The following is a 15,432-nucleotide window of genomic DNA, read 5'->3' as shown; positions in this document are numbered from 1 at the left end:
AGTAGTCTGTTCCTCACTGACCTGTTATCCCTCATTTAAGAAAATCTTCTATCCTCCTTTCTTTATTAATGTCACCTGTTTGAACTGGTTATCTGAATGGAAGACACCTTTCCACACCCTTAAACAGTCAGACTGTAACCTCTCCACCACGACCAAAACGCTGTCAAACTCATGAACCGATCTACAATGAGCAAGCAGCTTCATGAGAAGTGATCGATTGTTGGAGCAATTATTAAAAAACCCAAAAACAAACACTGACAATCTCCCTCCACCTGGAGCTCCCTGCAACATTTGTCAGTCGTTCTACAAGTTTTCCCACTTAAACCTTAAACATCGGAGATGTCGTCTGCGACACCTGAATGCCACAATCTGTGACCTAATGTAGCCATTTATGTGATCCCTGTGAATTCACTGATTCTGACAAGGAAAAGCAGCTTTCATATTGGTTTTGTATTGATATGCAAGCCTTGCATGACAATACAACAACATGCATCCAAAGCATGATGCTTCCACTCCCATGCTTCATCCTTCATCCTTCTACCAGTGCTCCTCTGGATCATTCAGACGGTCTCTGGAGAACTTAAGATGGGTCTGGACATGTACTGGCTTGAGCAGGGGGATCTTTGGAGTTATGAAGGATTTAAATCCATGATGGTGTTGTGTGTTACCATGGTAACCTTTGTTGCTGTGGTCCCAGCTCTCTTCATGTCATTGACCAGTTCATCCGTGGAGTTCTGGGCTATAACTATCTAACATTTCCTATTTTCAGGGGTTCAGAAATTCTTTTGGAAGAAATGTGCTAAACTAAAACAAAGCCATTTCAAGGACAGATTAAAAAAAAAGATAACCTTCCTTTTAAAATAAAAAATAAAAATTTCATTGAAATCCTTATCTGACGTTTTACTTTGCTAACTCAAAAAATGTGTTACAGCTTCTGCTTTTGTGGTAAAGAAACAGTCTTCAAGCTTTTTCATGACAGCAAGAAGTGATCATAAAATCACCGTTGTCAGTTTTTAAAAAAGGGAGTCATTTAAGAAATCAACCACCTGCTGACAAACAAGCAACATTGTTAGCTTTGCTTTCGGGTATCTTACAGTCCACCTTGCTTATTTTATGGAAGATTTCTTGACGACTTTATTTAGGTAAAACTTGTCATTAAGTAAAAGGAAAAAAAACGAAAACAATTTTAGAGCCTTTCCCAACCTTTAGATGTTTCTTTAAAATTTGGAAAAACGTCTCATCTGTCATCAAATTGTTAACAGTTCTCTTCCTACAGTTCAAAGATGTGCGATTTGACATGTTTTACAGATTACTTGGGCTTAATCCAAGTTTTTGTTCTGGTACTTTGGAACCACTTTCATGATGTTGACGATGGTCTGTTTAGTTTTGTGTAAACCGGGGGTGTCCGAAGCTTCACCAACAAGGACCAGATTTGACTTTAAATATGTTTGAGACTTTGCAGTAGCCAGACGTTTGTTCACCAGTAATGCAATAATTCTTTACATGTAACATAAATTGAGTTTGAACAAAATTACTCTGAGTGTCATGTGTGAAGGCCGTGTGAAATTGAAGAGGAGTCAATGAAAAAAAACAGAACTTCTGACAGGCCTAAACAAGGCTAAAGTTCATTTAAAAGCATAAAAATTTGGCAAATAATAGAGAAATAAATTTCAAATTCTTAGCAGAGAGAAGTTGAATTCTTAGAAGGTCCAATGATCGAAGGGTCGGCGGCTCGATCCACGCTCCCCCCAGCCAGCCGCCGCTGTGTCCTTGGGCAGGACACCTCACTCTCCCTGCCTCCTGTGTGAATGTGTATGAATGTCCCGGTGTTGGTCAGAGGGGCCATATGCAGCCACGCCTCTGTCAGTCTGCCCCAGGGCAGCTGAGGCTACAATAGTAGTGACCATCACCAAGTATGAATGAATAATGGACAAATTATAAGTGCTTTGAGCACCAAAAAAATGTGCAGATAAATCTAATCCATTAAATCTTTGGGCTTGTTACCAAGTTTGAATCAAACTAAATTCAAACTGAAAGTGTTTGTTGAGCAGATTATTTAGCATTGTCATATGCTTGTCTCAAAAAGTAGATCAAATACTGATAAAAGGTTGGAGCAAAATGAAAACAAAAGTCAAAATCTAAAAAATAACTTATTTGTTTTAGTTAAAAAGTCCAGTCGGCGCTCTGCTGACAATGTTCCTGCATTTATGTGTGCAGATCGTGTTCAGGCATTTTCCGGTGTGGCTGCAGAGCTGTGATGACAGGAAATAGTTTTTTTGGTTGCATGTATTTGATCCTTCAGTCAACATTGCGGGCGTCCATGTTTAAGTTGTTGTGCCTGGTTGAAGTGTGCTGGATTTCGCCGACAACCAAACAACGGTCTCAAACAAAAGTTATGCTTTTAACCCCTATCTTTTTCCTTATATAATAAAGCAGATGCAAAGCAGAAAAGGACTAACACAAGTACTGAAAATAGACATATTTTTACTGCAGCTATAAACACATCGCGTCACATTACAGGCTCTGTTTGTGCTCACAGACTCAAAACACACGCAGTATTTGTCTTTATTTCCTGTTAGGTGAGTTCAGCAGGAAGAGAGGAAGATTGAGAAAGAGGTAAAAGGGATTTCCTCTTCCATGATCGCCTGATAGTGCATTGTAGCTTCACCTTTGCAGCGGGGTGCACACCCCCCTGACATCCCTCCCAGTCACACAGAGTAGAAAATACAATGCAAAAGACAAGAGGAGGGAAAGTACAAAAGGTGAGACGCAAGACGAGGTAAAAAGGTTCATCTCTGACAGTATTTACATTTTAACAGACAGCTAGAGGCAAATACGAGCTAGTGTTTAGCTAGCGCTTTGGCTTGCATCCGTAGCCGCGAGATAGGAGGAGAGGAGGGAAGGAAAGATGAAGAACTGCTGTAGATGGATGAAGATAGGGGAAAAAGGGAAGTGGAAGTTTGTTCTCGTCTTCTGATTTCAAGTATTTATATATTACAAGTATAATAATAATATCAAAATAATAGCTGCATCCACTCAGTGGAGCCAGGCATGAGGTAGATAGACGAGAGGGCGTTAGGGGTCATCCGGACGTCTTATCACGGCGTGCCGAACGTTGATGGGCAGACGTCAAGGCGGAGGGGAAAGGAGGTTTAGATGATGCCGTATTTGGCCAAGTCGCTGAGCTCCATGTCGCCGAACGCCTCCCATGGGCAGACCACTGTGATGTCTGTGCCGAGGCCCTCCATGCCGGGGATATCGTCACCAAAACTGGAGCAAGAGGAGGAGGAAGAGGCTTCAGAGATCTGGGATTAGTGGGATAAGGAATCCAAACCTTAAAGATGGGAGTTTACCCTTTCTGGCCTGGTTTGGGAGCCTTGCTCTTGAATGTGCGAGTCTGCCTCTGCTTGAATTTGGGTGGGCCCTTCTTGGGGGTGGTAGGGCCGGTGGCTCCACCGGGCGCAAGCGCGCTTCCTGCAGGAGGACTGGCGTTCATTTCTGAAGAGTCCCTGCAAAACAAAAGACAAACTTCCTTTTTTAAAATAGCGTCCTTTCCTGTAGCACCAGCCTTCTGCTGCCCTGCGGTAATCCAGCTTCCACTGAACTCTAAAGCCAGTAAATAAGGATTATGCAGATTAGGCTAAACAGCCAGATTAAAGCTAATCCAATTTAGATCCTGCTTGGACTAATCACCTGCCCATGTGTCCAACAAGAAAACAACTCTGAGTCTTGACCTCAGGCTTTCCTGGAAACTCCTCCACTTAAATCTTCATCCAGCAGGAAAAAAAACTTTTGACTCTAACAACCCACAACAAATCCAGCTCATCATTCATATTCTGAATTTGTAAAGCTTCACATAAAATTGTTTCTCTTCTGTGTTTATCAAAGCAGATTTTTAGAACTTTCCTGGCACAACTTGTTGGCTGCAGAGACGGCAAACCCCGTTCAGACAGAGACGGACAACACTCTGTGTGGTCACATTAGTGAAGTGAAACATTTGCCAGCATCTGCATCACAGCAGAGGGTCCTGCAGATTAGTGTTCATCAATCCTGCTTCTGTCAGCTTTCCTGACAGGCCGTCTGCGCAGACGTCGCCTGCAGCCTGCAGCTGATCACAAGATAGTCTACCTAAAAATGATCTGTGATTGATCTTCTATTCTCTCTTCTATGTTCTGGTTTCAAAACTTGACCCATAATACTATCAATGACCTTCATAGCAGCTGCAGTTTTAGTATGTTCAGCATCATTGTTCTTACCTGCTGTCGCAGATGTCCCACGAGGCCTCTGCTGCTTCGCTTCTGTCCTGGACTGTGAAGCGTTTCGTCCGATTCACACTTTTATATCTCCTTCCATAATCCCTTTCTTCTCAGTCACATGGTGTCTCGGAAAGGTCAGCCAACTTCTCCATCATCTCCTCCCTCCCTCCTGATTGGGCGCCTTTGTTCCCTCAGCCGTGAGCCGCGTCACGGAAAGGCGGCAGCCCACTGAGCGGACAATGTCAGAGATCAGCCCTGAAAGATTAATGCGGCTTATCCCTCTGAACCTGAGCAGGTCTGCATTTAGCTGCAGGGAGAGGGTGCACGGCTCGTGTTTTCGGCCCACGGAGAACAATGTGTTCACATGGGAGATGCTGGAAGCGGCTTTATGATTTGCTATTTATCCTGTGTTGTTAAGCCAAAGCCATTTCCAGGAGCATCGGTGAAACCAAATCCACATGGAGAAATTCTTCCTTTGGGTGGAAGATTAAGAAGATCTGTTTCAACCTGAAAAGTTTTGGTAAAAATGTCAGAATTTTTGTGTTGGATGTTTCAAGTTTTCATCCACTTGTCATCAGAACCAGGTTTCTGAGTTTGGCTCGATCACATCTGGAAGTAAACAGCCTCTTCTGCTTTTCTGTACATGGAAAACAAAAACAAAAGAACATGAAAGAGCTAAATTTGAGAGGCTTTTACTTTGGAAAGTGACATTTAATTAGAGTATTTTCTTCTTATTCATGCGCTCCCCTTGATCTTCATCTGCATCATTTTCAGGTGTCTTTTTCAAATTAGAGTCCTTTAGACTGACTTTTTCTCTCTCTCGTTTGCGTGGCCTGCAGTTAGTTTTTTGCTTTTGTGATTCACGAACTAAAACTGAGGTTTCCATTTCCATTAGGAAAATGTACAAGAGAACAGGATTGGCGTTTGCTGATTAAAAGCTTTCCTGACAAAGAAATTGTGACTCAAGCGTACCTAATCGTGCTTGTCAAAGTTTAAAGCTGAATTCATTTCACATTTGGAGGCTCCTGGAGCTTCAAATTATTGTTTCTTTCAGATATGAATGAAAACAATCGTCATGAAAGGGCTCCAACTGTGGAAGGAAAGGTGTTAAATTCTGCTCCCCATTCTAGTGATGCTGGTGAGTGGAAGTCTGACCGTCAGAGGTCTGATCATCAGAACCTTCCTGCAGCTTCTTTTGGGTCAGCAGGATGTCTATTAGGATAATCTGTTTAAGAAAAGATGGAGGAGCAGTCCAGTTTAAGATAACAAATGTATGAGTTCACTTTTGTGGATCACATTCAGACCTGTTATTATTATTTCTGATCAGATCAAAGGACGGAGAGCTAAAAATATTTTTTTCATCTTATAGCTCGAAGAAACACGAGCCAGTTAGAGAAAAAAAGTACACTTCCTTCCTTTTTTGATCTCCTGTTTCAGTCACTAGCCTGCTTTCATCATCCATTTACTTCAGTTTGGAATCCATTATCTCCGAATCATTTTCTTCCTATTGTCCTGCTAGGTGGGTGGCTAAGATAAAAGATATTAGAATATCCTCTGCTGACTGTCTGAGTGTTCATGTGGGACGCTGAGAATAGGGGGAACCAGAGAAGCGTGTACTTCTTTCTGATCCATAAATGATGGCAAAGTCTGCCTGAATGTCTAAAGACAGTCTCCAGACCCACTTTTACTCTCTGACTTTTAATTCAGAATTAGTTCATTATTTTTATATAGCTCTTAAAGTGTTGTTCTTCAGATGTCTGTTTATTCCTCAGTCACAACTACCCATATGGGTGGATACTGCTCCAACTGAGGCTGTGATTTAGTTTTTTTTTAATTCTCTTTCTGTCTCTGTTTTATATGATGTTTTTGCTGGAGTGGAAGGTTTTCTGTCTTTCTTTTCTTCTGCTATCTTTGTTTACAGATTAGTGCCTAAATTGTCCAGAGCACCTGATTGGACGAGGACCTCCAGGGCAGTATTTAAATACTGCTCATCTGTTAAAACCCCCCCACTGCTGTCAGCTTTACCTTGCTCTTGATCCATACTGGCTTTGGCCCTTGTATTTAGGTTATTTTTGCGTAAACTAGTTTTCTTTTTCCTCTAAATGAAGCCCAGCTTATTTCCCCCCTGGGTCTTTGTGAGAGTTTTTGGGTCATTGGGGTATTTCATTTGTTTTTCTTACCCTGATATATCCTTTTACCAGCCACTAGACAGGGGTGTAGCAGATATGGGATGTCTGCGGGCAAAATTTAGGCGAATACTTAACATGCAGGAGTAAGTAAGGGTGAAAAGGTGAGATGCAGGCACGTCTTACAGATTTCTCATCTTTTTCAACCTCCTGGACCTTGTCCCTGTGCAAGGGGCCCGTTGGTGCTGTTCAGATGATGGGTGCACGCTTCTTGTGTAAGAATTCTGTGCTTTAGTTTGGTTTTTGCTGGTCGTGTTCTGTTTTGTTGCACCAGGTTTAGGTTGCCCATCATTCACAGCTGACTTAAATTTATGTTAATGATCCACGGTGTATTATGCTTTAAGTTTAAGTTTGTATTTTCAGTTCTTCATTGTCAGGGTTATTGTGTGCTCCGTGCTTGTAGCTTGAATGCTATAAATTAGGAAATAAGACAATTAGAGTGTAGTTTTGTGTGGACATCCTACAGTCATCCAGTGGGGCACTTATCTATCACATGCACATCCTGTGCCTCCAGCATTTGCATGTGGTCAGTGAAGGTCCAGTGCATACAATAAAGTGGTGTGCCATAAGGACAATGTACAACAGGACCACCCGTACGCCAAACGTCCGTGTAACTAACGTTATTACAAATACTTACCTATACAAATCCCTTAATGTGGATACATGAGCCTCAAGGAAACTGCCAGACACACCTGTACTCTGCCTAAAGAGGAAGCCGCTCCTCTTTACAACCCTTCAAGGGCTCAGACAACCCAAAAACCTGCAGCACCCATCCAGGTGACTATGGCCTTTGTTAATATGTTTGTTCCTATTTTTCTTATTTAGGTTTGTTGGTTTTATTTAAAGTTAATACTTTAAGAGTAGTACACACTTCTGTGGTTTTGATTTTTTTTTTCTCCAGAATCTTTTTAGACTGTAAAAGAATTGATACACAAAGTAGATTGAATCTATTCCTATCTTAACTCTAAACCTAACTGGAAAACAAGAAATTGCTTAATGGTAAATGGCGTATACTTGTATGGCCCTTTTCTACCTACAAGGACAAAGCGCTTTTACAGTCACCGAGCCATTCAGCCAGTCACACTGCCAAACACAGGCGCCCACCTACCACCAGAGGCAAGGTGGAGTTCAGTGTCTTGCACAAGGACACTTCGACTCATGGGCGTGCGAGGCGGGAATCAAACCTGCAACATTACGATCAAGGGTCGACCGCCCTACCGCTGCACCACGGCCGCCCAACTCATCCAAAATAGGACCAGAGACATTTTAGTAGTGGCTATGATAAGGTAACAACTTTCAATTTCCTTTCAAAAATGGTTTAAATGTACTTTTCCGGAGTGTTCAGGGAGGATCTTCTCTAACCCTTCTTAGCTAAACTATCTGAGCTTCTATTCACACTGGGCTGTTGGGTCCAGAATAGCAGCTGGGTGGCTCAGTTGGCTGCGTGTAGGAAATGGGAAAGCAGGGAGCACGCTGACCCTCATCCAGTGTGGGTCCATAGGCAAGACTCTTGCCGCTACTGCCTGAACAACAAACATGTTTGGTCCAGACTGCAGTTTGTGTTTTCTATTGCTGGATTGGTCTGAAGTGGATTAAAGAAGAACCAAACATGCCAACGTGAAGCACACTGACTCTCTGTCTACATCCTGTCTTGGGGTTTATTCATGACTCGCAGAATTTTTGTTGGAGTGCTGAGCTCAACAAGATGAAGTCTTCTGTTAGTTCCAGGAGTCAGAAAGACTCTGGAAAACTACAAAAAAAAACTTTAGTTTTAAATGTAGTTTATACCATGGTCTGGGTGAATTCTCAATTCTGATTGGCTGTTGGGGGTGGATTAAAAAAGATAATCCACGGTGATAACCGCACGGCTTAAAAATGAGTTCTGGATACACAGCATAATTGTTCTATTTCGTTGTGCCGGCTTCTTTAAAACAAACTTTAGCTTCGTCATCTGGACAAAAACAAGCAGCAAGAGGTGAACTTTCTCTCTGAGCTGATGCTTTGTTGAACACATTGTGACGACCAGCATATATATCACTTTCCTTTGCCGCTGCAGTCGAGATCGGAGGTCGGAGCGGCTCACCACGTAACAAATAGTCCGCTTTTTGTGAAAAAAGCGATCCAAACTGAAAAGAATGACAAGAATAAAGTACTAAAAACTGGTTGAATACTTATTTCTTTTGCGGCGTGCGTTGCTTTCTGACAATGCACACTTCATTGGCCGTTAACCCTTACTTAAGAACTTGTTACTGTCTGGTTTCTTCGCAATTTTTTCCATTTAATAATCTTCATTATGCGTTTTGTTTCACGAGATATTAAGCACTTTGAGTTTTTAGCTCATCTTGACATTTAAATCCATTGTAAAGATGAATTCTTTGAATTCCTAAACTTTACCAAAGCTTGGAGTTAAAGAAGAAGAAGGTCGGGCAGTTAGCAGCAGGTGACAACAAGTGGTGTTTGACTTCCTCCACTTGATTAAGCTGAAAATGACATCAGTGGATTATTAAAACCAACTGAACTGGTTTGTTTTCTTTAAATGGGCTGGAACTAAGAGTCGTATATGTCAGCTGAGGTTTTTGGGGCAGCTGGCCTTGTGGCTTAGCGTCTTTACCCCCGTGTGGCCCGATGATGTTCTGTGTTTAGCTGAGCTAAAGTGGTGAGTTTTTCATCTTGCTGTGATGAAACGCCTGGAAATTGTTCCAAATCAGATCATTTAAAAACAGTTTTTAAAGGCAGACTAAAGTCTACGGCCGTCCTGTTTCTTGCTGCAGGTCAGTGGGTCAACTTTGGTAGCTCCTGTTAAGACCAAATCATTTAATCAGATTGAGGAAGAACACCAGGTTGAAACGGCAGCACGACAGTATTATGCAAGAGCAGCCTGTGGGATATGCAGGTTTATTTATTTTGGCTGATGAACGATGTCAAACTAGACAACAAACCTGCTCTTTCATGATCTTCCTGAACTCCTGTCCTCAGCAAGAAGCCCCCAAAGTGCTGCAGGCAAACATGTCATCCCTGAGATGTTGATGTTCCTCTTCCCAAAAATATGCAGAGACCACAAAGATCTATTCTCTGCTACTTTTTTTCTAAGTTTAGAAATGTCTAGACAGGTGTAGACCACATAGACTGTTGGACAAAACTTCTGCAGTTATGGTCTGCAACCACTAGATTGCTCCAGAAGGAAGCAGGAGATGATATATTTAGTAAAAAATGCCACACATGAAGAATTTTTTTGACTTGCTGGACAATATAAAGAACAGAAAACATTATTTTAGCCCTAAAAGAAATAAGATTGAATTTGAACGTGTGCTCAAACCAACATCACTGGGTGTCTGGTGTGCAGAAGACAGTCTCTACTGTCTGAGTTTGGATGTCAGGTCAGACAAAGGGCAGTTTAAAAATATGTTGAGAGTTGCTTGATGAGAACGTTCCCTCCTGAAATGTCCGGCCTCAATGCTGTTCGCTCTGGTGATTGTAAACCTGATCATCATTTATGATCCACAAATGATAAAAATGCTCGTTCCCTGAAGGTGAAGGAGAGGCACACTTCAGGCCTGCAGATTTTAACCATCAACTGCATATTTAGGTGATGAACATTGACGGCCATTTCTTGAAATTTTTGTATCAAGAAATTTAGAAAAAACAAACAAAACTTGTCATAACTACTATGTTGTTCAAGGGTGTCACCTTAAGGCAAATAGTTTGATCATGGAAAACAGGGGCAACTCTTTGACTTCCAGATTGAAGCACACAACAAAACTAACTTGACCTGGATGCAGTTCACAAAATACCATATGGGATACTCCGAGGACTTTGTGCACAAAACACACACATACTGTACTTACACAATGTACACCACTGTGTGTGATGATAACATGTGCTAGTTATTTGTTTATTTTTTTGGGACATTTTGACCCCAGTTTTGCAGCTCTGCTGTTGTCTCCATCTTCATCAGATTTGAAAAACTTTTTTCAAAAAGAGTTAAAAACCATGTTGGACACATATCAGTCAAACAACCTTGAGGACAGTTTTGACTGTTATACAGTTCATAAAAAGATAAAAAAAATAATTAGATCAGTAAAAGCAATTCTCCAGTACAATTGTCATTAATATATCCGACTAAAAGCCCAAACAAGGATTTGGAACCAGACTATATTGTTTGTAATATGCGCCACGTTATCGTGTTATATTTTTTTATTAGTTTACATTTTGGGTTTGGTTTAACTGGAGTAAACAGACCTGTTACTTTTGTTTTTTAAACCACACTCACTAGCCTCTTCATTAGGTTCACCTTGCTAGTAATGAGTTGGATCCCCTTTTGCCTTCAGAACTGCCGTAATCCTTGGTGGCATAGATTTAACAAGGTACTGGAGAGTTACTCCGAGAGTTTGGTCCATATTGACATGATAGCATCACACAGTTGCTGCAAATTTGTCGGCTGCACGTCCATGATGCCACCAAAGGTTCTCTATTGGGTTGAGATCTGGTAACTGTAGAGACCATTTGAGTCCAGTGAACTCATTGTTATGATTCCAGAGATGATTCCAGCTTTATGACATGGCGCCTTATCCTGCTGGAAGTAGCCATCAGAAGATGGTACACTATGTTAATCAAAGGATGGACATGGTCAGCAACTATACTCAGGTAGGCTGTGGCGTTGGAACCATGCTCAATTGGTACCAAGGGGCCCAAAGTGTGCCAAGAAATCCCCCCCCCCCCTCTACCATTACACCACCACCACCAGCCTGAATCGTTGATACAAGGCAGGATGGATCCATCCTTTCATGTCATTGACACCATAACCTGACCCTACCATCTGAATGTGGCAGCAGAAATGGAGACTCATCAGACTAGACAACATTTTTCCAATCTTCTATTGTCCCGTTTTGGTGAGCCTGTTTGGATTGTAGCCTCAGTTTCCTGTTCTTAGCTGACAGGAGTGACACCCGGTGTGGTCTTCTGCTGTCATCTGCCTCAACGTTGGATGTGTTGTGTGTTCAGAGATGCTCTTCTGTTACTGTTGTCGTTCTATCATCTGGGACCAGTCTGGCCATTCTCCTCTAACCTCTGGCATCAACATGGAATTTCCACCATCAGAACTGCTGCTCACTGGATATTTTCTCTTTTTCTGACCATTCTCTGTAAATCCTAGAGAAGGTTGTGGGTGAAAATCCTAATAGATCAGCACTTTCTGAAATCCTCAGACCAGCCCTTCTGGCACCAACAACCATGTCACATTGAAAGTCACCACAGCTTCAGTCCACATTTACTTAACTTCAAACAGTAATCTGCTGATAGTGCAATAACAAAGTGTTGCACTTTACCCGAGCGCACATTTAAGAGTGATGTCCTTTTAAAAGAATTTAGACATACTGAAGTTGTTTAATAAAAAGAAAAATAGAAGATTTTAAATATTTTCTCCGCACTATTAAACAGGCTCAGTGTCTTTGATCATCTTTTATTAAAGTTTTCTTTTTTGAAGAATAAAAAAAATGTACTTTTTGATGGAAAAAGGATGTCTGGTTTGTTATTGTTAGCAGTCTGATGGTGGGACTTCTCTGTTTTAAGAATGGGGTCATCCCTCCCTTTTCAATAATCTAGTTTAAGTGCAGCTTTAACACTGTTGACTCCCTAACCTGCCTTCATCCCAACTGTTGTCTTTTAAATAGAACCAGTGATGTTTGTTTACACCTTAGCTCTTCAGCTCATAGTTCTTCTGTTTTGGATAAAAGTGTGGAGGTGGATATTTTTCTGCTCTTATAATTTTATTTTGTAAAGTCTGTTTTTAAAGCAGTCTCTGATGATCTTTATCTTAGCATTCATACGTTTTCTAAATGCTGATTAATGAATGAAAATTCCTCCCAAACGTTGCAGCCTTCTTCTGTTTTGTTATTGCTCATTGTTTGCCGTTCTGCTCCGTTCTGCCCAATTAATTAATCTGTCAGATTTCATCTTTTTACATTGAAACAGTTTATAAACAATAGAAAAAAACTGTAAATTTTTCATTTGATAAGAGGACAGGGACATTTTAGCCCCCTCTCCCCATTGTGGTGCTTCCTGTTTTCTTCTAATAACATGTGAGTGGATTAGTGAGGAGACCTGCCTGTGCTTTGAAAGCTCCACTCAGTAAAGCGTCTAAATGCACTCCTAATTCACCGCCTCACACATTAGCTCTTCCTGACGTTGGTCAGTGGGATCAGCGTTTTTTTTTTTTTCTGAAGACCATTTCCTCTAATATGGAAAATACATTATTATGATGTCAGTTTTACTGGAAAAGATGAGGCAGCTTCTTTCTGACATTATGATATCAACCAAACTAAATGAAAGTACAAAAAAGGTGCAAACTTCTAATTTGTAGTACAAGAAGTGATCTGCTACAAAAACCTTTCTTTTCTGAAATGCTTCATTTTTATGGAATTGTGTTTTGGTTTCTGCAATTTTGTTTAGATTTCTCAAATGTAACGTTGTTTTTTTAATTATTTGTTTTCCTATTTTAATTGTGAGCTTTAATATGTTCTTAAGTTGAGTGATTTGTTGGTGTGATCTGCACTTCAGGGCCACTATATATTTTGGATGGACCTTTGTAAACAGGTGGGAAAACTCTGGAGATCTCCCTTTATATACATCGACCCTTTTTCCACTCAGGAAAGTCCACAGAGGTATCGGCTAAGAACCGGGACCTCAGAGTCTGATGCAAGAACTCCCAGCTGGAAAAAGGTGGAATACCTTCTCCAGGTTATGATCACACCTGGGCATTCGGGTCACCAAGAGAAAAGGATGTAGCATGAGACTGACAGATAAATAAACCTGATTTCTCAGAATTTCTGGACTGTGTAAAGGCCTGCTGTTGTGCTTCTAAAGCCTAGTTTGGCAGTCGGCCTGTGTTCCTTCACTCCACTGTGGACCTGAGCTGTGGGTGAATGAACAAACAAGGTCACAAAAACAAGCACCCTCCTTAAGCACAGTCTAAACATGGGCAGCAAAGCTTAGCTATCTAGAAAAAAACTCCACAAATCCTCTTCACATTCGGAGAGGCTTGTTGAGGTAAAAATGTGTTACGGTTTTCTAGTGGGGCGTTTCAGACAAGCCTGACCGTGCATGCAGGCTGGAGGGAACCTATATCTCGGCTGGGAGGGGTGTAGTGACCTGGAAGGTGTTGGAAAAGATTGGTTAATCTAGGATTGAGTCCAGGATAAGATGCAGATAATGGATGGACTGAAGGATGGAGGGATGCTTGTAATTTAGGTCTTTTCGGTCTTTTCGGTCTTTTAGGCTATTCTAGCTTTAAAGTAAGTGCATTATACCAGAGTTTTTAGTTTACAGGTGTTAAACTCTTGAGAGAAATTAATATTTCCACCCTGTTAGATTTGGATGATTGTTTACACAATGTAAAAATAAAATTAACCCAGTATTTCTGTAACTACGGAGCCTGTGACCTGACATGGGTAGAAAAAATAATTAAATCGTTACCACGGAATAAAAAAAAAGATAAAATCGTTCCCTCGAATAATAAAATGTTCGAATGAATAAAGACAAGAAAATCAGAAAATAAAGAAAATCCTAAAAGCTGACTTTTTTTCTCTCGTGAACCTGAAGTAGTTATTTGTCGGCCAGCGTCTTTTCTGCCTAGCCCCGATTTGGTGGAAAATGAAGCGGATCTTTTCATCTACTTTGTTAGATTTGCCAAGTTTTACTTTGCAAAATGTGTTTCCATTAAATCATAATTATCCGAATAAACACAAAGCCACCCACGTGATAAGTCATTCAAACACGGATGTGAGCAACGCTTCGATTTACAGCAGATGCCTTCACATTTCTGTCTGCATATGTCTCATTACAATGCATTACCCTTTCTTTTCAGAATATTAACTTTAATAGTAAATTTACCAAGGGTTACAAAAGCATCATCTGTGACAGTTTGTTGTTACGTTTGTTAAAAACACTTGTTAGTCAATGCTTGTTTTAAATGTTCAATAGTCATTCCTTCTTCACCAGATATGTTAAGTTTAAGCTTAAAGGGATTTCCTGTCTAACATCCTGCTCTGTGACATCATCAGGTTCACTTTCTGCTACTTCCTGTTGAAACAGAGCTTCTGAAATATCTCTACGAATGGACTGCTTCTATTTTTCCACGTTTACCACCGATTCTAGGTTTTGTGCACACGTCATTCTTTAGTAGAAACGTTTTATTTGGGTTTTTAAGCACATTTATTTACTGCCGCACTAAAGGGAGGATTTGTTCCTTTGCTTGTTGTTAGTAAAGATCTTTCTAATCCCAGCTCTCCTCGGGGGATCATGTCAACTTTCCTTTTGTGTTTGTAACATTGCGTAAGACCTTAGAGGTCCTTGTGCTGAGCCAATTGACCACAGGATGGAGTGCTTTAAAGGGAAGATTGACCTAAATCCTCATTTGCAGGCTTATGCCGACTGCCTTTACACGGCATAAACAGGCCAATTAGAAATATGTCAAAAATTCTTACAACATTGGCAGATTTTCTCTAACTATAGCACAGAAAACTGGCTTACCAAGAATTCCTATTTTAATCAAATAAATTCCAGTCTCTAAGACATGTTTTCTCAAACTGAAATTATTATGTTGTTAAAAAACTTTATCTTGCAAGACAGAAAGTAAGACACTTTTTCTTGAAACAAATCACTTTTTTGAGACTCAGTATTTGCGATGCGTGTTATTTCAGACACAATTTAGCAATCCTTTGTATTTCAGTCTCAGTCAAAATCATTTGCTTGTAAGCCTGAAAACATTTCTGAAACTTCATATTTATCATTTTCATAATCAAAATTACTGTTTCAAAGCCTGATTTTATGCGGCGTGAGTGATATTTTCTTTTTTTTGGCTCTCTCCTCTCAAACTCTGGGAGAGCTTCTGAGAAATGGGTTTGCGTTTGCATAAATGCAGCATTTTTCAGAGCAGACTCACAGCAAGGTTTGCCCCCTCTGCCATATAATGCCGGCATCTGTCTCCTGGATTC

The 15,432-nt window shown here is 40.8% G+C and overlaps 1 protein-coding gene across 1 annotated transcript; it reads right to left on the bottom strand.

Annotated features, from left to right (window-relative positions):
- Positions 1-2,467: 2,467 nt before the first annotated feature.
- LOC101158770 (retinal cone rhodopsin-sensitive cGMP 3',5'-cyclic phosphodiesterase subunit gamma) lies at positions 2,468-4,380 on the bottom strand. Its single transcript, XM_004071812.3, has 3 exons — positions 4,257-4,380; positions 3,354-3,509; positions 2,468-3,270 (listed from the first exon to the last, which is right to left on the bottom strand). Exons 2-3 carry the CDS (start codon positions 3,494-3,496, stop codon positions 3,153-3,155), a joined length of 261 nt encoding a protein of 86 aa, XP_004071860.1. The 5' UTR covers positions 3,497-3,509; positions 4,257-4,380; the 3' UTR covers positions 2,468-3,152.
- Positions 4,381-15,432: the final 11,052 nt, after the last annotated feature.

The sequence above is a fragment of the Oryzias latipes genome, chromosome 8 (genome assembly GCF_002234675.1).
Source record: "Oryzias latipes chromosome 8, ASM223467v1".
Lineage (NCBI taxonomy): Eukaryota > Metazoa > Chordata > Actinopteri > Beloniformes > Adrianichthyidae > Oryzias > Oryzias latipes.
Note: the sequence above shows the minus strand (reverse complement) of the source record. Positions and strands in the feature narration are given on the sequence as shown.